The 23,220-nt window shown below is 38.0% G+C and overlaps 1 protein-coding gene across 1 annotated transcript in view; it reads left to right on the top strand.

The window, feature by feature from the left end:
* Nucleotides 1–20,874, top strand: part of BEND4 (BEN domain containing 4) — a 32,089-nt gene extending 11,215 nt beyond the window's left edge. Inside the window, exons 3-5 of the mRNA XM_011362795.2 lie at nucleotides 7,302–7,393; nucleotides 11,744–11,984; nucleotides 15,564–20,874. Coding sequence (XP_011361097.2) covers nucleotides 7,302–7,393; nucleotides 11,744–11,984; nucleotides 15,564–15,781 — 551 coding nt within the window. The 3' untranslated portion in view covers nucleotides 15,782–20,874. The remainder of the gene's footprint in view (nucleotides 1–7,301; nucleotides 7,394–11,743; nucleotides 11,985–15,563) is intronic.
* Nucleotides 20,875–23,220: the final 2,346 nt, after the last annotated feature.

Raw genomic sequence — 23,220 nt, 5'->3', positions numbered from 1 at the left:
ACTTTTCACTATTAGCTATGCATTTTGAGAGGGAAAATTTATTATTTTTAGACACCCATTTAAATAAAAGTACAGCAAGTAATACTCTGGTTTTACGTGTAACAAGTATTTTACAAGCAGTAACTCTCCAATATAATTTGGGATCAGTTTTCCCTAAGCCACATCACTGCTTCCCAATGGCCCCAGTATGTCTCTGTTGTCCTAGAGTCCAGTACATTTCCATGGAAGGACCTGGGGCTTTCTTCTCATAGAACCTATCCTTCTGTTGTGGGATCACACTTTCTGTAGCCAAGCAGTATGGATGACTGCAAAGGAGATAGTAGCGTCTAGCAGTTAGCAAAGGAGGTAAGGTTAACAAGGAGGTGGGGGCACCTGCCGAAGATCAAAGCAGAGATGCTGTTCCTCAGTCACTGCTCTGCCTCCCCAGAGTCAACTCTGAGATTCCTGTTTCATTTTTTATAAAATAAAAATAAAGCATTCATACCTGGGAGCAGTTGGTGGAGTGAGAGTCCAAAAGAAATGAGTCTGTTAGTTTACAAGAAAAAAAAAGTGATTTCACTCGGGCCACTATAAAAGGGGGAAAGGAAGGTGTTAGACTTTACCAAAAAGAATGAGGTTGGGGAGAAGTGTTCTTCCCAGCACCACTTGAGAGGGCCTGTGTTACTGTATTATTTGTGAAAGATTCTGGACAGTATTCCCTAACTTACTTTCCAGACTGACTTGCAAATATAGGCAATTAAATATTTTTATCCCAAGGAAATATCATTAGCACATTTTCTTTTGTATTAGATTATCACACTAGAAATTAGTCTGTTTGAAGTTTAAATTTTTTAAAAAGGAAAGGTAAAAATAGATTTAAAAAAAGGTAAAGGTATTTGGATTAGGAATACAAAGAGCTGAGAGGTTATTAAACGAAGGAAAGGGATGGGGAAACTTCAGTGGAGAAGGTGTCAGGTTAGAGTAGTCACATTTAGAAAGGTTACAGTCAGCACTAGGTGAAGAGAACTCATAAGGGCGAGTCAATATAAAATATCATTATTTCATGTAATATAAGACTCCATTGAATATAAAACACACCAATACTTATGTTCCACTACGAAAGAAGAAAAAAAGAAACACTGCAGATCATAATTGCACATTATAATTATCTTTGAACACCACATTCAGAGATTTTAAAATATGAAAAAATGTGGGTCTTACAACCATAAAATGAGGTAATTTAAAAATAACTTTCAAAGTAAAATAATTATGATGTTAAAAAACTTGAAATTTTCTAAATGCCAAATTTAGGGAAGAGATACTTGCTGTTGATATTATTAAAAGACTTTCTACTTTTTAAAAGGTATATTTATGATCATCTCAGTTCATCCTCATAACTCTGCAATACCAAGTCACTGTGAACACTGAATACTGAACCATTACTCCTGGGGGAAATATAAAGCCAGGTTCCTGTGAGCCTCTGATCACATAACGTTGTTTTAAGTAATTTTTGTTAAAAGAGACCTTATTTAATATATAGAGTTGGTTGATTGACATTGAATTCCCTGCCAACAGCCCTATAACACATGCCTGAATGAAGCTTATCTAACACATATTTGCTCAGTAAAGTACATCACAGCCTTCTTGCACTCGTGAACAGTAGATGACACTATGTTTGGAGTGCATTTTAAATAGTGAAATTACCAAAATAAGCACAAAAATGCAAAAAATGTGGCACTAAATAGACCATGAGAAGGACACTTGTTTATACTATAAGAGCTGAAATAAGGCAGAGCATTGCCTAGTTCAGCCTCAGATGGGAATGTGTGCATTGGCTCCTCAAATTTTTCAGTAATCTGCAAGTGACTGCAAGAGCCCCACAAATATTGATTGATCATTACAAATACGTTTTAGAGTGGCAAGTTTGCAAGTACAGAATCTGTGAATAATGAGGACCAACTAGGGAATTTATCTGGGATTATGCAGTTTTGATCCTATTAGTCCACAGTTGTCATTTTCTAAGTAAGAAGATTTAAAGAAAGGTAAATCAATAATGTCAGTTTTTAGATAATAGTAATTTCGCCAGAACAAAAAGCCCTTGGAGTAAATGCAGTGTAGATTCTCTATTACCCTCCAGTGCTCTCACCACCCTCCAAATCCACACATGCGCAGAAGTGCCTGTGGAAAAATGCTCAGGTGACTTCTGGTCCTGAGAACCATCCCGATCATATTTAATGTGTATCAGGACAATGAAGAGGTGTAAATATATTCTGAGTAAAAAGATCAAATGATAGGAACATAGAAGAATAAAGAATTGAATTCTTTTACTTAGAATTTGATAAAAGTCATTTTACTATAGCTTTAGGCGATACTGAGGGAGCACATGAGGTGAAGAGAATGGATTTGGAGTCAGACTTGGATTTGGATTTCTGCTCTTGCTACTTGCTACCTGTGATTTTTGGCAAATCACTTAACCATTCCGAGCCTGTTTCCCCTTTCTGTAAAGTGAGGTTAATAATACTTTCACAATGTTGGAAGTATTAAGTTCACCAAGTAGCAGCTGAGTACTTCCTAGGTCTTTTAGTAAATGGAGACTCAATAAATGATGACTGAAAAAACAGAGGGAAACTTCTGTGCCTACTAGTACAGAAATCTTAAGTGGTTTTCTTAGATTATAAGTGATGTTCTTACCTTATAAGGAAGGCACCATTTAGTGACCCAGGTTAGGAACGTCAGATCCACCCATAAAGCATCTCTCCCTTAACTAGTCAGTCTCTTCTGTGGATCCTACCTCGTATGTATCCATCAGTCCTCTAGCCCCACTGCTTTCCTCTGGGCCTGCCTCACAACTGGGCTATTGTAATAACCACTTGGCTCCTCTCCCAGAGCCCAGGCTCTTCCCACTGAAAAGACCCACGTCACCTGCTGCCAAAAAGCCTTTAAAGACTTTATATAGTCTCTGAATTGAATTCCAGCACCCTCAGTGAGGCACACAAGGTCCTTCACGACATGGATCTTTTCCTGTCCATTTTTATAAACTGTACCCTCAGTTCCCACCATACACCAAATGTTCCATCCCCACTGGACAATTTGTGGTTCCTGAGCAGCTGTAAACTTTTATGCCTCTGGGCTTTCCATATTCCTGTTCTTTTCAGTCTAAGGACACCACTTGAGAAACTCCTACTCATCTCTCGGCACCCAATTCAGGTGACACTCTCTTCTATAACAAACCTTTAACCCAGGCAAAATCCATTGTACATCAAGCATATTTCTGTTAAAGCAGATATCAGAGGAAGGTTTTACTTTTTGTGCATCTCTCATTTCTGATGGCCTGATACAAGGAGAGGCAGGCCATGTAAGGTCCTTGAGGGCAGAAACTAAGTCAAAGTCATGTCTGTATCCCCAATTCCTAGCCCAGTGTCAGGCATGTAGCATCTACACATGTCAATTAAATTAAGCAGACACAGAATGTTATCGTTATCAAAAACATAACTATGCATCTGTAGGCTGAGTAATACTTAAAGCTATCGTTTATTTCTAGATACTTAGGGTTCAGGAGCTTATACTTTACAGAGACAATGTGACTAGGACACTTAAAGTCGATATCAGCACACAGATGGCATGGTCGTCTGAGAACAGTAAATAATTTCAGTCTCCCTATAATACTGTATGTGGTGTATTTCTAGATGAATGTTTTAAGACAATTATATAGCAAAGTAGACTAAATAATGCTTGAGAAATGAGAAGAGAAACTGATCAAGACTTTAATGCAGTGATCTACAATGAAAATTAGGCACTCGAGACCTAAGTACTCTTAAGATAGAAAAAAAACAATTGGAGCCATTCCCTTGGAAGGGCCTTCCTTAACATCCAGACAACATAACAGCCAAGGCAGCGAAGTCAGTTACATGGCTTCTCCAAGGAATTCAGTAGGTTCCTCGTTGTAAAATAACAACAGCTTTCCTTCGGCAGTAGTTGCTAGGTGTCTTCTGCTTTGCAGGTGTTATTTCAGTTTATCTTCACAGTAACTGTATAAAGTAGGTAATATCCCTGTTTTGCAGATGGATAACAGGCCAATAGAGGTTAAGTAACTTGCCCAGGATCACACAATTTGTAAGTGCCAGAGTCAGTACAGTAAGAACAAAAATGGTACCCAAGAATTACCCTGGGACCAATTCCCCAGCCTTTTTTGTCAGTGAACTGTTATATAGTACTATTATCTTAGAATGTCAAAGCCCCCTGTCTGTGTATATTTAACAAACTGACCATGACGAAAACAAGCCATCCAGTCCAGGGAGCATCTTTGTTTTTAAGAGCAGAGTGTTCATCTAGATAACTTAGATACGTGATGGAATATTGGCAACCCATTCCTCTCAGTTTTTACTTTGTTGATACAAAAGATCTTCCTACTTTGCTTTTTTCCTCTCAGGTGTTTTATGCTCTTTCCAGGATTGTCTGATATGCATTTTAAAATGTTACTACATAGAGGAGGAGAAAATGATAAATATCAATATCAGGATAGGTACTAGGGACATTAAGTCACCTGTATATTCTCCCTTTCCTTTAATAAGTTACTACAGTTTTGGATTTCTCATTTATTTTCTCATTAAACCTGTGAAATGTATCTGACTTTCTTTGGCGGAATGCGTGTGAATAAATGAAATCTGCCCAGTGGGTTTGAGGTGGTAGCTTCTCTAGCTTCTCCATCAGCAAGAGTGATTTGCTTAAAATTCGTAGTTTGCACAAGGAGACAATTAGATGTGAAGGCCTCTGGGGCATAAGCAGCTCCTTGAGAATCCTCTTGAATTTTTTTTGCTGCCAGTAAGCCCTGACCTTACTCTTGGAGACCAAAGGAGCAATGGCTGGCCTGGACTGCACAAAACCACTTATGAGCACTTACTCCCCATTTGCAAGGGCCCCATGTCTTCACTTAGAAATTACATAGCATGCCCACAGAAGTGTAGGGTAGCAGAGCAGGAGGGCAAGAGGACAGGAGGTTTTCCACAATTCTCTTTCCAGTGCCCCGTGCTTCTCCCAGGCAGGCAGCATGGTGTAGCTGTGGGTAAGTATAATACGTTTCCTTCTCCTTTCATCCCCACTTTAAAAGACACAACTATCATCACTTTCCAGACTGATTTTTTTAACAGAAAATATTTAACTTGATTCTACAGCTTCCTGTGTGAATCCTGGCAACTCTCCAAAGAGCCCCCAGTCAGGAGTAATGTTCTGAATCTGTAACACCAGAGGCACACTCAGCTCTAGGCTGAAAAGGATCCTGGAGACCTGTGCCTTGTTAAGGATCAGGGCTGGGAGTTTGCCATGGAGGGACAGGCAGGCAGGCGGGAGTTACTCAGTGGGCCCAGGACAGTGACTGTTCCAGTTCGTTAACAATTGGCTATATAGAGCCTTGTCTTCAGTTTTCTTGGCCTTCAACCTTAAGCCCAGATATCAACGTGCGGGACCCATTTGCCTTAAATAGAGTCCCCTATAGCCAGTAAATGCACCTGAAATTCTGTTTTCTTCCAGCGTGTTTGAGTCAGCTGGCCTTGCTTATAGCTTAGCACTGCTGCCTGAATATTGGGGTGTAGAGAATGGGAGAGTTGGCCTCTGAGCCATTCCAGGGATAGCTGAAGTTAACATACAACAAAGGAAGGGGAGACAACAGTTATGCAGACATTCTTTAAAAAACTTTTAAATTATAATGGATGCCCACTGTAGAAATCCTTTAAAACGGTTTTTACAAGGATGATGAAGGATAAAGGTAACAATTACCTCAATTCTCATGGTTAATTATTATTCACACTTTGGCTTATCTCTTAACCAATCTCTGCTCTGCACATAATTATTTTTAACATGGTTGAGATCACGCTAAATAGTTTTGCAAGCATTTTTGTGCTTCCTTTAAACATTTAAATTAACATATTAATAACTAAAATACAGGTAAAGAATCAAAAGTTTCGTTCAAATCCTAATCAGTCGATGAGGATCGGCAAATTTTACTAAAACTTCCAAAGTAAATCCAGTGACATACATATAGTTATGTTTGATTCTAACTACACACTGTGAGGACAGAGTGCTCTTAGGATCCTCCTGTTCTGTGTTGAGAAAACTTAAACACAGGAATTAAAAATTACACAGGACTGTAAGACACAGGTCTATAATGATGGTTATTTAAGAAAATACTTTTTGGCAAGAAGAAAAAATTTTTAACCTACTTCTATTTCCTGTCATTCAAATTCTTCAAAAAGATATTGCTGTAGTTTTTGATTTGTTATGTCACAGTGTGATGTCACTTGAAAAATCTAAAACTGTTAGCAGTGGATTAAAATGATAATTTCTTTTGCTGTCTTTAAAAAAAAAGTGAGAAAAACAAAATGAAGAAAGTTCAGTGGTGATACTTTAAAATTGGGGGTTAGGTTAAATATTATTTTCTTCAGTGTGGCAAAAACATCTTGAGAAAACACATAGCTAAAACAGATTAGTGGCAATAATAAGTATAAATTAGGTTATTAGCTAAGCTACCAAGACCTTTAAAAACAATTAGTTAATACTCCTGAATGGGCTATAGGAATTATTTATGCAATAGTACAAAAAGTGTCAGGCTCCATGTTGGGTTATTATCTGTTTGGTTTTATTGTAATTATTTAATGATTCTATAAGACTAAGCCTCAAAAAAATAGTGCTACAATTAATTAAATGTATAATAACCACTTATGCATTTGAACAAATGAATTAATTTTGAACTGAACAAAATAAATTGAGTTTCTTGAAGGAGAGAGAATGGGACACTTATAGTAAGAACTGTGTGATCAAGTGTATTCCTATTGAGAAGGAGGACTAAATTACATGGCATTCCTGCTTACTGAAAAACTAGGCATAAATATGCCATTAAAAATGAGTATTATTGATTAAAAATGAGTATTATTGATTAAAAACTAGTGAAACATTAGTTTTCAGTCCTTTAATTTTAAAAAGCTTCATTTGGTTGAGTACTAATATTATAACTTGAGTCAAAGAAGAAAGACAAAACATTTCTAAGTTGTTCATTGTCACTGTTGTTGACCTAGATTCATCTTAGAGTAAGTTTGACTTGAAAGTTTCCAGTGAACTGTGCTGAGTCTGATTTCCCCAAACCGTAGCATCTGTTCTGTATTTACAAACTGAAATCACTATGGATGTCAAATGCAAGATTCCATTTCCTTTAGAAAATAAGTTGTTTTTTTTTTTAAGAAGTTTACACCAAAAATCTTTTTAGACCTTAAAGTTTTTATTTTTTGTGGCAGGGTAGCTAATGTGTAATCATTGCAATTTCTTTCACCCAGTACCTTGCCAGACTGTTTTAGATTACTTGAAGACGGTGCTACAGCATCACAACCAACTCATGATCCCACAACCAGCTGATCAGCCAACTGAGGTAGGTCTCTAGTTAAAAGATAAATGTTGTTCCATTTGGAATTTCCTTAAAATGAAGCATCTTGATGGCTTACCCATATATACCAGAACAGCTTGGCTAGCAAAATACATTTTTGAGACTCTGAGATTTATGGATCTACTACCTATGGGTATATAGACTGTGGCGAAAGATGGTACATGTATTTAACTCACAAAGATTCAGTTCTGTACTGAGAAGAATAACAGAGAAATAGCAATTTAAATAGTGTGGGCAATTTTTCCACAATTCTTTTGGCACAGAGGGGTATTGAAATGGGAGACAGCAACTCGTCCTTCCCTCAGGGAGAGCCTGTCAAGAACGCCTCTTTCTCTGAGGCATCTCCCATGCTGAGACTCTCAAGGGTGTCGAAAGGTGTTTTCCATACATCAAGGCCCCTGAACATGAGCATTTCCTTCCTCTGCGCCTCAATAGGAGAGACCACAGTTTCTTCCAAAGCGTAGAAAAAGTGGTCTGGTTTGATGGTAATTGTATATCTTGTTAAAAACACGGTATGTTTTTCCAGGTTTTTTCAAGGCTCAGTTTTGAGTATGTGTTATTTTCATCTTAGGGACTTTAGAACCTAAATCCAGTGGAAGAAACGACTGCACTGTACCTTACTGGAGTTATAAATGTCTAGGATTGATAACAATAGATAATGTTCTAAGTAGTTAAATTTCCTTCATTTAGTGAGGCGAGTTATTCATGCTAATAAGGGTAGAATGTTGACCCTCTCTGTCATCTCGAAGTCATATACCCATTGGCATTTCCTTTGTCTAATTAAAGCATCTTAAAAGTTTTACCCACATGCTTACCAGTTAGTAAATCCAGCTACACACTTGCTGTTCCCACCTGACCCCATGCCTCTCTGCTGAAGAAAGGCAAGAACACGTGACTTCCCAGTTCCCTGCACATAAAAGACGGGATGAAAAAGGTGGAGTCGGTCTAGTGCAGATTGAAGTTCTCTCACCTTCAGCGTGGCCTGAGACTTGTTCAGCAGTTGCTTCCTTTCCCTGTAATTTAAAGGAGGGATTTCCAAGGTCTGGGCCTTTTCTCCAACCCCCACCTGTACCAAATTGCACCACACTTATTTCAGCCTTTGTGCATACCCTGCACCCCCATGGCAAGTGGTTCCCAACCCCCTCGCCGATGCCAGCTCACCCACATCCATTCTTTCACCTAGCGCTGACCTCTCCCATCTTGGACTTTGTGCCATCAGTTTTTCCTTGTCTTGTGCACTGATTTCTCTCCTGCTATTGGGTCATTTCCCTGAGCATCAAACACTCAAGTCTTCTCACCCTGAGAATAAGCCTCCTTTTGATTCTCCCTTCCTCCTTCTCTAAATTATTGGGGGGTTTTTGGTTGTTGTTTTTTTTCACCTTCCATCACCCAAAGCATCTCCTGTCAGCACTTTCATTCTACACCACAACACATCTCACTCCTTGAAGGTTAGGCCCAGGTCTCATTCCCATTAGCATCCCCAGTGCCTGTCATTGAAGGCACTCGCTGAATGGTGACCTCATTTTTTTAGTGATTAAACACTTGATAGATTGGTCTATATTCATTATCTCTACCCTCTTAGTTGTCATTTGTAATCTAGCTCCACCTCTACTACTTGTCAGATTGTTGTGCTTGAAGACCCTGGTGGCTTTCCCAACTCCAGCCCAGGGGCCCTTTCTCCACCCGTGGTCATCCCCAGGACCTCACCCTCCTCCTCCTCGTTCTCTCTTTCTCTTGGCCTTAGTGTCAGAACTCTCCTGGTTCCCTGTTCTTTTCTTAGCATGCTTTAAGAAGTTTTCCATCCCCTGTTCACCAGAGTTTTATCCTTCATCTCCTTCTCATGCTCTCAACAACCTTTTCTCTGGTCAGTTATGTTCTGTTTCTGAACATCAACTCCATGCCGGTTAACAAGCCCCAAATCTAGACCTAGACCACTAGTCCCCAGGGCTCAACTCTAGACCAGTGTGTGTCCAGCTGCCTGACCAACAGTGGGATGTCCATGCACCCTCAAACTCACAACACCTCCTCCAAATACCCATTCATACTCCTGTTTTCCTGCGGTAAAGGCAGCACGAACACCAGGCAGAAATTTCTGACGCATTGCCGACTCTTTCCTCCTCATTCCTAACATCCACTTATTTTACAGCCATGTTGGATAGTCTGTCTTCTCTCTAGTTCACTCTCACCACTTTTCACCTGAACCGTTGCAGCAGGTTCTGTCTTCATTCTCCACACTAGAGTTATTTTTCTAAAATTCAAATCCAAAATAAATTGTCATGTGTTTAAAATCCTTTGATTGCACCTTAGAATAGAGTCCACCACAATTTCTTAACTTGACATTTCCGTTATGCACAAAAGGACATCTGAAAAGCTCATTTCCTCCAAGAAGCTCTCTGTGATTGCCATGTCCCCTCTGTTCTCACAGAGCATATTATTCATGTTAATGTACACCTGTATCTTGCATTTGGTTATGAGTCTGTTCTTGGTTTTTTCAAAGTTGACTCAACTATAGGTCAGAGTTTAATAACCTTTTGGTGGCTAACTAAAGAGAACATGCAATCAGAATTCTATAAAACATAAAAATAGGGAAACGCCTACATTTCCTCTGGATAGAACTATTTAAACTTTGCCCATCATCATTATTATTACTATATTATTTTTATTGTCATATCAGTCATATTTTCTCAGTATTATTTATCACATTTTATTTTTATTAACTATGTATGATAAATCTCATTTGCAACACAGAGAGCATTCTGGTTGTTTTGGGCTGTAAATCGCTTTTTCTTTTACTTTTGTTTTTTTTTTTTTTTTGAAGAAAATTACCTCCAAATGGTATTTCTCCATTTATGTGAGCTACAGTTTATGGAGAGAAGCTACACTCTAGGAGAGCTGCAGAGCTCTTTTGGCTGAGTAGATTATTTTTAAGGGTTTCAGAAAGCTCCTTTCTTGGATTGTCAGTTCCCTTATCTCAAGTACTTCACATCTTGAAATAGACTCAACTCTGGGTTGAGGGATGAACTTTGAATTTGGGGACAGGGTTCTCAGCTTTGCCTTTTGACTTGTGAGACTTTGGGAAAGCATTTAACCTCCTTGGCCAAACAGCTACGGGAACCAAGATTCAATTCATACCCAAGCTGACTCTAAATTCAGTCACAAACCATGCAACTCAAGTGCCTCTCTTAAAAAGGAAACTGAGCTACACTACTGCTAATTCAAGGAAGGGTGAATGCTGAAGTGATGAGCTTCCAGGATATAATTTGGTGACAGTTTCATAGCCAAATCTAGCTGCCTCCTTCCTGTTAGCTTCTGTGCCATTTACTGTTCTCAGCATTTAACTAAACAGGGTTTTATTTCAAAAATAAAACCCTATCAGACTCAAACAGTGCCAAATTTATAATCTGTACTATATTTGTAGAGTTGTAAAACTGAATGTGTTTTCTTTATTTTGTACACCTTAATTACTGAGGAAGGAGTACATTAAAAGTGAGATCATGGGTTAATTAATTTGTTCTGGACTGTAGAATTTTATGGACAACTAGAACTAAAGTAATGGTTGTGTAGGTGCAGTTGACTAAACATGGCTTATAAATGTAACAGAAATTCCCATAATTAGTCCCACTGCACCTGTTTAGCCAGAGAATTTTATAGCAGACATAAATTATGAAGGTGAAAAGTAAGAAAAATTTTCAGTTGACATAGTGGCATTTGCAAAAGCTATAATTTGAGGAAACCTGGTTTGTGTTATTAATGTGGTTTGGTTTTTGTTTGGTTTTGTTTTTCTTTTTGCAGGTTCCACAACTCCCCCTTTTTTAAATTTACTTTTTAATGTTGTTTCCACTGTAATGTAATCAATGGCTATCGGGTGTTAAGTACATAAACACAATTTATACCTTATGAAAATAGGCGACCAGCATCATTTCTCGAAGTACTTAACTGCCAACCAAAGGGTGAAGAGGCCTATTTGATCACACTCTTCAAAGTCATTTCTGCATATTTTAATAGATTGAAACAGAAATTTACGGGTTATATTTAAATAGTGTTCCCTGTCATTGGATCTTGACACATTTTAACCTACCTGTTAAAATGCAAGTTATAAATAGCTCCTCTTTCAAAGGTGTTCATTATACCTCATTGGCTCTTGTTATAGAAAATGCAAATGTAATTTGAAAAGTGCCCGTTCTGAGTGTGAGCAATTACTTGTGCTCTTCTGTACCTGGTTCATTGTCAACATAGCCACTTGGTTAAAAAGCATGTTTGCCTTTGAAATGGAGATTGCCTGGGCTTCTGGCTGGCTGGCTAAGTAGGTAATGAGAAAATATTTCACTTTTCCAGGGAAGCAAGCAGCTGTTGAACAACTATCCTGTCTACATAACGAGCAAACAGTGGGATGAGGCTGTAAATTCTTCAAAGAAAGATGGGAGACGACTTCTTCGATACCTCATCAGATTTGTATTCACAACCGATGAGCTTAAGTACTCATGCGGCCTCGGGAAAAGGAAAAGGTCAGTGCAGTCAGGAGAGACGGGTCCTGAAAGACGCCCTCTGGATCCAGTTAAAGTAACATGCCTCCGAGGTACTGCATCCTTCCGCTCAGTGTCGCCATCTGTGATCTCATTTCACCGCATTGGCTGTGGCTCCCTGTGCAAGTGTTCAGCCTTTACTATATTTTGGTTTTTCCCACTGAGACCTTTTAGGCTTCATGTGGCCCATCTAGTTAGTATTAAGATATTCTTTAAAAAATCTTCGTTTGTTTTAGCCTTGGTGTTCTCCCTGAATGGCACATAAGCATTGTATAGCACCTCATGTTTCACGCTTTAAATTCACATTTTCTTTGCTGCCAAAGAAGGCCACCTCCAGCAAAACTGGAGCATTGGGAAATGCACAGAGGAAAGGAAGATGTGGAATTTTTTTTAAATTAGTAAAATGTTATAGCCCATTTCCACTTGCAGCCTGTGGCCCACCCCCTCCCCAGCCCACCTAGCTACCTTCTGAAGAATAATTGCCCCAAGTCCTTAAATTTATTTACAATTAATTTTCCTTAGTGCCTAAATTATCCCTTGCCCAGTCAAACTTTATTCTGTTAGTTTTTTTAAGTTTCTGTATTATTGCTTAGGTAATACCTTTTGTTCAGTATTAACAGCTGATTAATTTGCAGTTGGTCCACACTTGGTAGACTAGGCAGACGGTGAAGAGGAAGAATTAAGAGACACACAGTTGATTCAGCAGGTGCAAATAAACGCATAGACAAATAGAAACATGGTGCCAACAAAAACACTGCTCACACGTGAAAAATTCATATCAAAAATTTCAAATAGTAACCTGTGTAGTCCAATAGTAATTTTATTGCTGGGAAAGCCTTAATAATGACTTACTCTGGATAAGGATCAATATATTTCCTGGCAAGGACGTCACAGTGAAAGACATGATCACTGATCAGGCCTCGGTTATCAGACAGGACACTCACTCCTGCACTCCCTCCTGGGCTGCCCACAATACTTCTTGGCATGCCTAAGACATATGTAGTATTTGCTAGCCGCTGAGATTCCTCAGGCCCACCCTGAGCTGCTGATTCACAACCACCCCAGGTGATCCTGATGCAGGTGGCCCATACTTTAGAAAACCACCTGGAATGGAAACACCTGTAATAAATAGGCACAGGTGCTTCAGAGCACTCGCTGTTGGCCAGTCTGAAAGTTCTACTAACTCGGAGTGGGTGTGATGGAAATTTCTAGGGTTTGTCTGGGCAAACTAGCCCAGTAGTGTTCTTTATTTTCAAACGCCATCAGAGCTGACGAAGTTACCAAGAGTGACAAGAGGCAGTGGTGAGCTTGGGGGCTCTGGAAGATGCCCTCAGGCTTCTAAGGGAATTAGGATAAGGGGCCTCAAAAACTGGTAACCTGTTCCAGAAATTCTTATTAAACATTTTACATTTTAACTAGCAAGTCAGTAGAACTGAGGAATTAACATACATCCCAAAACACCAGTGCTGCTGCCTTGAGAATGCTGCCAGACCCACCGTGATGCTGATGCAGTCCAGGCTGCCTAACCAGAATCTGCGTTCTCCAGCTCATGCCTCACCTCCACCCAGCCCTTGAGTGGAGACTACATAGGCGAGGGACGGTTACTGTCTGTGTCCAGGGCAGCTGGTTAGAGCATTTACTATGTCTGTCCCCAGGGCTGAAACCCTAGGGCCTTCCTGTGACCTAGATGAGATTCCCTTCCTAAAGGTTTTGGTGACTCCAGGGGTGGACGTCACTGTTGTGGTGAGCAAATACAACAGCCAAGGAAGCCTCAGGCCGTTGGACACTTTAGTGATGGAAAGGAGGGTGCCTCGGAGAATGAAATCAAATCCTTGGCTGACCTGCCCCCATAGAGGTTTGACCATAGAGAGAAGAAGGCCTGTGAAGATGCTTCATGTCTATGTAGTGGAATGAGCTCTGCTTTTAGCTTTTAATAGTCTGTCACACAGTATTAGGGAAAGTCTTCTCACAGCAGTGGATGCTGAGGAGAGTGGAGGTGGAAGGTATCACAGAGCAGCATGTTCCCAGAGTGGCAGGATTGCAGCGTCCCCATCCATTAGCCTTTATTTCCTCTCGTTGGTACTTTGAGTCTTTTATTTCCTTGTGTTCATGTGAGAGTTGGGGATCTGGACAGAGGTAGGAAAACTACTTAAATAGTTATTGTATACTTACTGAATACAGCAGGAATTTGAGGAGGACAGAAGAGGACTCAAAAACAGTCCCTGGATTCTGTAGCTGATAGTCTGGCTGGACAATTATGAATAGCTGCAAACAGGGAAAATAATAGAAAGTAGACTAAATAGTTGAGCCCTGGAGGTCCTAGAATACCTCCTTTCTCTCTGCCCAGCATTATAATGGCCGTGACCTAGGTTTGAGAATTATCCTTCAGTGTTTCCTAGGCCCGCACCCCAGGATAAGCCATCTGGTTCCTGGCAGTTTTGCAGGGTGAGGAAGTGAATAAACAGTTCTTGCCCCCAAGGAAGAATGCTGAGGGTGGAGTGGGAGAGACTTAGGTAAGGCGAGTGAGTCTCTCACCTTGGTCACAAAATCGAAGGAAATGCAAGCAAACTTGGTAATGCCCTGCTTCTCTGCTAAGCTAGACTCTACTAGATGGGCACAGTTCATTCAGTTCATGAGATTTTTCTGGTCCAAGTACTTGAAAGCATTAACTTCTGAGGGTAGATAGAGCTGGAATGTCACAAAAAAATTTCAGACAAATTCAATTCTATAATCAGAACTATTGTCTTGTAGAGGGAGCACAGTGCTGGAGAGGAAATGGTGTGTAAATAGCAGTCACTCTGAACTTTCAATCAACTGTGCAAAAAAACTCAGTTTGACTTAGAACTTTTCCCAAAATGCTAACTTCATTTTACAACTGTTCATATTAACATAGCTGCATAGGAATTATGTATGTGCCCTAACCCCTGAGAAAACAGAAGAAGGGTTAATTTGGGCTCAATCCAAAAGAGGCCCAGTTTGTATCATTGGCGTCTTAGCTACTTTTCATATATTCACTATTCCAGGAATGCTTATTGCTTTCTGGTGAAATGAAATATTTAGAGGAAATCTTATTTTAAAAATATCAGTGCATGTATAGACACCATAATTAGAGCCTATAGTATAACATTTTAAGAATGTGGAAACTTCTTCTGAACTAAAATTTAGGCAGTTTCTCACTTGTTGAGATTTTGTTATTCTATTGCACTTAATCTACAAATCAGTAACTGGCTGAAGAACACTGTGCTAATGATATTTGCTGTGCTTCTGGAGATAGTTAACATTCTAAACTGTGAGGCAGTAACAACAGGGTTTTTGAAATGTATTCTATAACTTTTACCAAGCATGGTGTCTACCATATCTCACAAATCAAGTTTACCTTTCATTTCAGTAGCAAATGTTCCTTAGAAAGATCACCCTGTGTCTTACATGACTTTTGCTCATGAGTAAAAATAATGTATATGAAATAAGTTGGGTCTGATGAGTGACATCATCATGGCATTGCATTGGGTTTCCCATCAAGCTTTCCTTATAGAGCTTCTGTTAAAGTTTAAGCACCCTCTCCTGACCATCTTCTACAACAACCAGCTGGTCTTTTTCTCTTTTTTTTTTTATTGTCGTGTATATTCTCACAGAATTCATTAGAATGCACTGCACCTCCAACCCAGACTGGTGGATGCCCTCAGAGGAACAAATAAACAAAGTGTTCAGCGACGCCGTGGGTCATGCCCGGCAGGGGCGAGCAGTGGGCACTTTCCTGCACAATGGCGGCTCATTTTATGAAGGGATCGATCATCAGGCTTCCCAGGATGAAGTCTTCAATAAGAATTCCCAGGACGGGTCTGGGGATTAGCGGACAGAATCTTTTCATGGAAACAGCTGGTCCTCTCAAGAGTTCCAATTGTGAATGTTATCACTTTAGAGTCCAAAGCATGTCATTCTGTCAGATTTCATACATCCTACACCTTAACTCTTCTTGACCTACTGCCACAGTTCCCAAATAGAAATCCATTTTAGGGTTTTTTGAGAAGTCTGTGGAGCTTACAACAGGTTTTCAGAATATTATAGAAAAAAATTATGATTCATTTTATATGATTACTAGCTGGACAGTGAGGGTGGAAAAAAATAGGTGAGCTCCTGGTCACATGTCTGAAATCTTCAAGTACGCTTATCTGCTTCCTGAGCAGAGCTGGTTCTCACAGAAGATTGAGTTAGTGTTCGTGCCCATGGGAGAAGATAGAGAGATGTGGAGTTATTTAAAGGGACAAGGAACAAGTATTCTCTTACTTTAATTCAAATAAGTCATCTTTACATTTTCCAAAAACCTCGATTCATGCTTCTCAGCAAAGACATAGGATAGGTGACATCATATGCTATGTCTATATGGACAGCTTATTATTAAATAGAAACCAGAGAACAGAGGCCACCTCGAGACACTAACTAATTGGAAGTCAGCTGTTTTTCTCAGTTATTTTTACCAAAAAAAATCCTACCATGTTGATCAGGAAGGCACTATGTGATCTCGAATTTACAAACAGTAATAGTTTTCATTATGTCAAGAAACACCCAAAGATCCAAATCCATTTTCAAATGCTTGATTCTGATGGTTCATAGATCCACAGTTCCCATAACTTTAAATCGGGCTTTGTTGACACATGCCGAAGTAATGGGTTGAACAATGAGAATTTGAATCAGTTAGTTGTTTGGTGCATTGAAGACCAAACAAGTGATGTGACTGATGGTATTCACTGAATTGACCACATGTTCTAGAATTGTGTACACACAATTTCAAGGCCATTCTGACAACTATGCAATGGGCTTATCTGTAATTTCTCTGAAATTTGAGGGTCTTTCTGTGCTGAGTTGGTCTTAAGAATTTGTGTAGACTGTTTTTGTTGTCACTTATGAAAATGTTTCATCCCAACTGTTATGTGCCTCCTTCACGTTTTATTCCCCTGAACTATAAGCTCTGGCTAAGTTCACACTGAGTCACTCCAACCAACTTCCCTAGTTTAATTTGTTGAGTTCCATATGTGAAATTTGTAGCATCTTTGGAACCACTTCTTATCAACAAAAACACTACAGGGATGCTAGAATTCATTTATGAGGGCTTCAGTTTTGGATGTCACATGAGGCTTTCTTTATCAGACTAATCCAGATTACTACATTCTTTGTAAGCAAAGGGCTAAATGAGCAGCATTTATTGAAGGCTATTAATACCATCTACAGACATGACTAAGGATTTTGAAAATTGACTTGAAATTAATCATTTAAAGTTTTTTTATTTATAAAGAAGTTTTTTTTTGCCATTTTTGTCAAAGTAAAATAATAAGTTATCTTTTATGTTCTGTAATTAGCACCATCTATATGCGCAGCCCTAGAAATAGGTCCTTTAACTTTTGTAATGATTATTAGTTTCAACCATTGAAAAGTTTAGAGAGATGGTCATTTGTCAGATCTGTTAAATGGTGTGGAGAACATATTTTCATCCTATTTCGGGAAAGTTAGCTAAAATTTGGAGATAAATAAGGGCAATTATTTATGAAATATTGCTTATGCAATTTCGCTGATGGGAACCATGAGACTAGTATCTTTCACTAGCCAAAGAAGGAAAAAAAGATACTTCTTGAAGAGTTTTAGAGGTCTAGGAAGTCCAATATCTTATAAGATTCTTTGGTGGAATGGAATCTCGGCTAAAGAAAAATATCATAACCTTATCTGTCTATCCATCTTATTTTATTGCATTGGACTTTAGTTTTTCTTACTGCTGAATACATGTCCTTTTTTTCCAATAGCAGCAATATTTGACCAGTGCTTTTTTAAAAAATGTCAACTCTTTTCCTGCAACTTGAGAATTTCACACACCTTCACATCTAAACATCATCTCGTTCTGTGTTCATCTGTGTTGTACTGGTCTTCAGTGAGGGTGATGATGAGAGCGTTTCTGTACTCATTTAACATTTTTTGTCAGTGATTGGGTGTTGGCCATAACCCCAGCTATCAGAAGAGTCCATCGTTATCAACAGTGACAATGTCTTGATGTGTCCTGAGTTTTCCCAAGTTAAAGTCTTATCACAGAGAGCATACCTGCTTTCACAGTGAACTGGAGCTCCAACCACAGTTCCACTGCGGTCAGGATAACCCTTCAATGATCTGCATTGGAGGATGTAGGCCAGGAACCTGCAGGGGAGCTGTATTCTGCAAGTAATATTAAAATCACATTTCTTAGTGTCTCTTTGAAGGTGCAGTTTTCACAATCTTATGGTTAGCCTCAATGGGAAGTGCTCTGGAGAAAAACTAAACATTAAAGTTTACCATCCCTTTTTACTTGAAAATATTTTATCCAGCCCTTGAACCTGGGCATCACTCTTGTTGTTTCTCATTTTTACCACATCGTTTAGGTTATTTTCATCATTCGTGTTTCATAAGGCTTCACTAGGAATGTAGAGGATAATATTAGAGCATCTGCAGAAAATTGCTATCTCCTTTGGTAGGGGAATTGAGAGGTACATGAAGCTACTTCACAGCTATAGAGCAAGTGGGTGATTTTATATTCTGGATCTTAGCCCTTCATCAGTCATAAACACGTTGACTAAGAGGTCTTTCATTAGGATTATAGAGAGAGAAAAATTATTTCAATTATATTATCTGTTCCAACTACTCCATGTGTCAAATATCGATAGAATGGTTTTTTCAGCGCCGATGACTATTCTTGTAATACCGGATGTTTTCCCAAAATCTAGACAATAATTCAAACTTGGGAATCCACAGGTTCATGATTTTTATCTTTTCCTGCCACCTTTAATAGCTTTTCTTCCCTTCTGTTGCTATCAGAAAATGTATGGAGCATCATATAAGATTAAACATGCACTATTTTCAGAAAAGCAAATGTAACATTGCCCTCATTTGGAGTCTGTCATTCATTATATGCTCTAGAATCTAAACCTAATACCCACTGACTACCTCTGTAGTTTTTCTTAGATTTCAATCATTTAAAAAATCTCATTCTTAAAAAATTTAAATGTAATTTTTCTCATTCAGTGCCATGTTATTTCACAGTACAGATCTGTGTAATTTTTGACAGCTCTTATATACAAATTTTTAGAAATGTAATAGAAAATGATTTTGCACATATGGTGCAATCCTTGCTGATGTATGTTTAATGTGGCGACACAAAACTGCTTGGCAAAAACATGTCAAATAGAATGTTTGAGTCAGGACTCTAACATAAATGTGTCTAAACAGCAATATGTATCATTATGATATATTTTTGTAAGCATAGTGATGGCTTCTTTCAGTGGTGTAAGTACTGGATAAAAACCATTTCACTTAGAATGATGTAGGAAAATGTCACCCAACTGACGGCCCTCTCCAAAGTTACTTGCACTGTCAGCCAGTGGCAGTGGTTCTTCTATTTGTGTTGTTTTTTTAGAAGAGAGTAAAGAACTGATACCAGTCAACATAGAGTGCAAAATAATAGCCCATCAATATTTGCCTCCTAATACGCAAAATTCAAAACTGTAACTGCTATGTTTACACATTAAGGACCACTTCTGAGCTCCACAGTGTATTCAGTTGCAGGAAGCATTGAGAGGACTTCGTTCATCTAATAACCAGCTTGTTCAGTTTGGCTATTGAAAGCATTAAATTACCAAATTTTTGTGATAAAAATGATCAGATTAATTTTCCTCATGACCATCCATAGCTGGCTAGGTTTTCATTGAACCATAGTTCCCCAAATTGCAATGAAAATAACTCTGTTATACTCGTTCAAAAATCAGTTTTTCTCGGAATAATTGCACCAATACAAATGACCATGTGGGTCTTGACCATGTGGGTCTTATCCATGTTGGAAAACTAGGCCCATCTAAACCCATTAACAACAGTGGTAGTAACTATAGCTAATATGCATCGAGTTCTTGTGTGCCAGGTACTTTGCAAAGCACTTTACAACCAGCCTCTGAGGCTTTCACTGTTATTTTATAGATGAGGTTACTGCCCAAGGTGCTCACCTAATAAAAAGATCGATTTGGGTTTAGGAAACAGAATGACTAGTTCGGTTTTCAGTAGAGTTCTCAAAGCCCACCAACACTTTGAAATGAATTTGTTGCTTGCTTTATGCCTTTGAGGAAGAGTTGACATTTGTGTTATTAAAAACCTCACCTTTAATATATATTGACACAAGTAGGAGCATACAAACCACATATTCTCTGGGAACTGCCAAAGTTTCTGCTTAAGCTTTACTTATGCGAGATGCTAGGATGACGAGTAGGAAAAAAATTTAAAGTAGTGACTAAATTAAAATCACTTGTTCAGATGTACTCCATACATCTCCAATACAAAAATGCAGGGATAAAAAGGCAAAAATTTGGAGTGAGGTGATATTTTTTTTGGAACTCCTAGATGTTAGAAATGGCACTGGGCATCAGCCAATGTTCCGTTCACTTTCACGTTTGTTGTATTTGTAGCCTTAGAATTGATGAGTCTGGTTTGGGAGAGAGGGTTTTAATTTATGATGTCACCGTGAGAACTGTTGTGAAGATTTTGTAGGCAAATACAAAAGTAATCTGTTGATTCTTTCCTGTAGTTGTGGCTTTAACATCTCTGGCTGTGTTTAAGTTCAAGAGCACGCCAAGGCTATAAGAGCCTAGTTTGTGTTTCTTGGGAACAGGGCATGCCAAACCAAGAGATGGGTCCTGAAACTTTGGAGGTCACTGGTCCAGCCTGACCCTGCCCAATTTAAGCATTGCCTTTATGTCTCTCCTCTCTGGAACTTCATGTAGCAGCCTAACACTGGGGCCAACTTGCCTTTACTCGATATTTTCTATGATGAACACTTGTGGAGAAACTGTGACAAATCCATTGATTCTAATATTTTTATCGTTGGAGTCTTGTTGATTCTCTATGAATAATTTCTATTTGATTGTACCGTGTAGAGTTAATACCCACTAGGGATATGTTAATAACACTATAAATGCATAGTGTAATATAGAATAGCAAGATTTTTTTGTGAACAATTTATATAGAAGAGTAAGTTGCTTTTTAAGTGTTAGGCATATTTCTTTTAAGAACTTAAAATGTTATAAGAGTTTTTTAAACATTCGATATTTTTAATTATAAGAAACATTTGTTACTAGAGCCAATTATTTCAGGTGTTCTAATTGGAATATTGATTTTATTACTTCATATACCTCTAGAATGCCACATGTTCTGTTGGAGATAAAATTGCACAATAAATGTCAAGTCTCTGTTAAGTGTCTTAACTTGTTTTTTATCTTTCTCCAATTCTTCGAAGATGCTTTTCTGGGTGTTTTTTGTTTTTTTTAAACAACTTTTTTCTCCCTGATGCTAAGGCTTTTTTCTTGTCCTGAATGTCAAGAAAATATTATATGCTTAATTGCCAAATAAAAGATATTCAGTTATGTCAGGAAACTGATCAGAAATCATCCAAAAAATGTATTTGATCTAGTGAATGAAAGGGACAGCTGATGATAATCTAAGAGTGACAGGTAATCCAAGATTTTCATCCAGTATTTTGCACATTAACACTTTAAACACACTTGCTTCCTAATTACAATGCCATTCTATCTGGGAGGTAAAAAAACAAACAAACAAAAAAAACCTACAGCTTCTACTCATGACTTTTAACAATGAACAAATGTTGATTGTTTATGGTTTTTGAGCAGTGATCTGAGTGCAAAAGCAAAGTAGCTATGTTTAAATAAAATGGCATTATTGTGGCTTCTCACTTTTAGTTATTGCATAAAATATAAATCTGACATAACCCCTATTAAACAGTGAAATTGAATAAGTATTTCATAATTCAGACTAAAAACAAAATACATGGTTTCATTTTGGGGAAAATTTTATAAAGATATCTTTGCTCTAGAAGATGCCATGTTTTAACTCATAGTTTTGGATGAAGACAAGAAGTTAGTCCAAATAATCTGGGTTTGAATTGGGATCTCAGTTAAAATATAATTAAAATTATTCGAAACGTAAAAGAAGATTATTAAATGACTTGGGTTTTTAAATATTTTGTAGCAGGACCACAAGGTAAAGCTACAGATCAAAAAAATATTAGGAACAAATTCTGCAAGGTTGCAAGATATAAGATCAATACACAAAAACCAGTTGTACTTCAATAAACAATCTGAAAATGAAATTAAGAAAATTTTATTTTCAATAACAAAGAAAATACATAGTGATAAATTTAACAAAATAATTGCCAGATTTGTGAGAATACTATAACACATCATTGGAAGTAATTTTAAAAGCTCTAAAAATAATGTCAGGACATCTCATGATAATGGAGTGGTAGAATTAATATTGTCAAGGTGGTAATACAATTTGATCTACAGGTTTATCGCAGTTCTTATCCAAATCTCAGCTGACTTCTCTGCAGAAATTGGCAGGCGGATTGTAAAATTCACATGGAAATGCAAGGAATCCAGATGGCCAACAAAAATAAATTCTTATATTTGCAGTCAGTTGATTTTTAGCAAGGGTTCCAGGACAACTTAATGGAGAAAGAACAGTCTTTTCAACAACTGGTGCTGGCATATCTATATCAAAAAGGATATCTATATCAAAAAGAATGAAGATGGTCCCCTACCTCACTGTTATGCAAAAAATAACTCAAAATAGATCATAGACCTTAATGGAAGAGCGAAAATTATATAACTAGGGAAAGAAACATAATTATATCTTCACGATCTTGGATTAAGCAATGATTTCTTCAATATGACAACTAATAGCATGAGCAACAAAAAATAAGACAACATCAAAATGAAAAACTTTTGTGCTTCAAAGAACACCATGAAGAACAAATAGATAACCCACAGAATGGGAGGAAATATTTGCAAGTCATATATCTAACAAGAAACTTGAACCCAAAATATAGAGATCTCTTACAACTTGACAATAAAGACAAATAGCCCAGTTAAATTTGGGCAAGGGATCTAAACATACATTCTTCAAGAAAGATAAACAAATGGCCAGTAAGCACATGAAAAGATGCTCAACCTCATTAGTCATTAGGGAAATGAAAATCAAACTACAATGAAATACTACTTCACTAGGATGGCTAAAATGAAAAAGATACACAAAAAAATGTTGGGTAGAATATGGAAAGATTGCAAGCTTCATGTATTGCTAGTAGGAATGTAAAATACCATTATTTTGTAAAACAGTTTGGCAGTTCCTTACAATGCTAAATATGTACTTATCAATTATCAGTGGATCCAACAATTCCACTCATAAGTATAGACCCAAGAGAATTGAAAACATGTA

This window comes from Pteropus vampyrus, unplaced genomic scaffold (assembly GCF_000151845.1).
Source record: "Pteropus vampyrus isolate Shadow unplaced genomic scaffold, Pvam_2.0 Scaffold79, whole genome shotgun sequence".
In the NCBI taxonomy this organism is placed as follows: Eukaryota; Metazoa; Chordata; class Mammalia; order Chiroptera; family Pteropodidae; genus Pteropus; species Pteropus vampyrus.
Note: the sequence above shows the minus strand (reverse complement) of the source record. Positions and strands in the feature narration are given on the sequence as shown.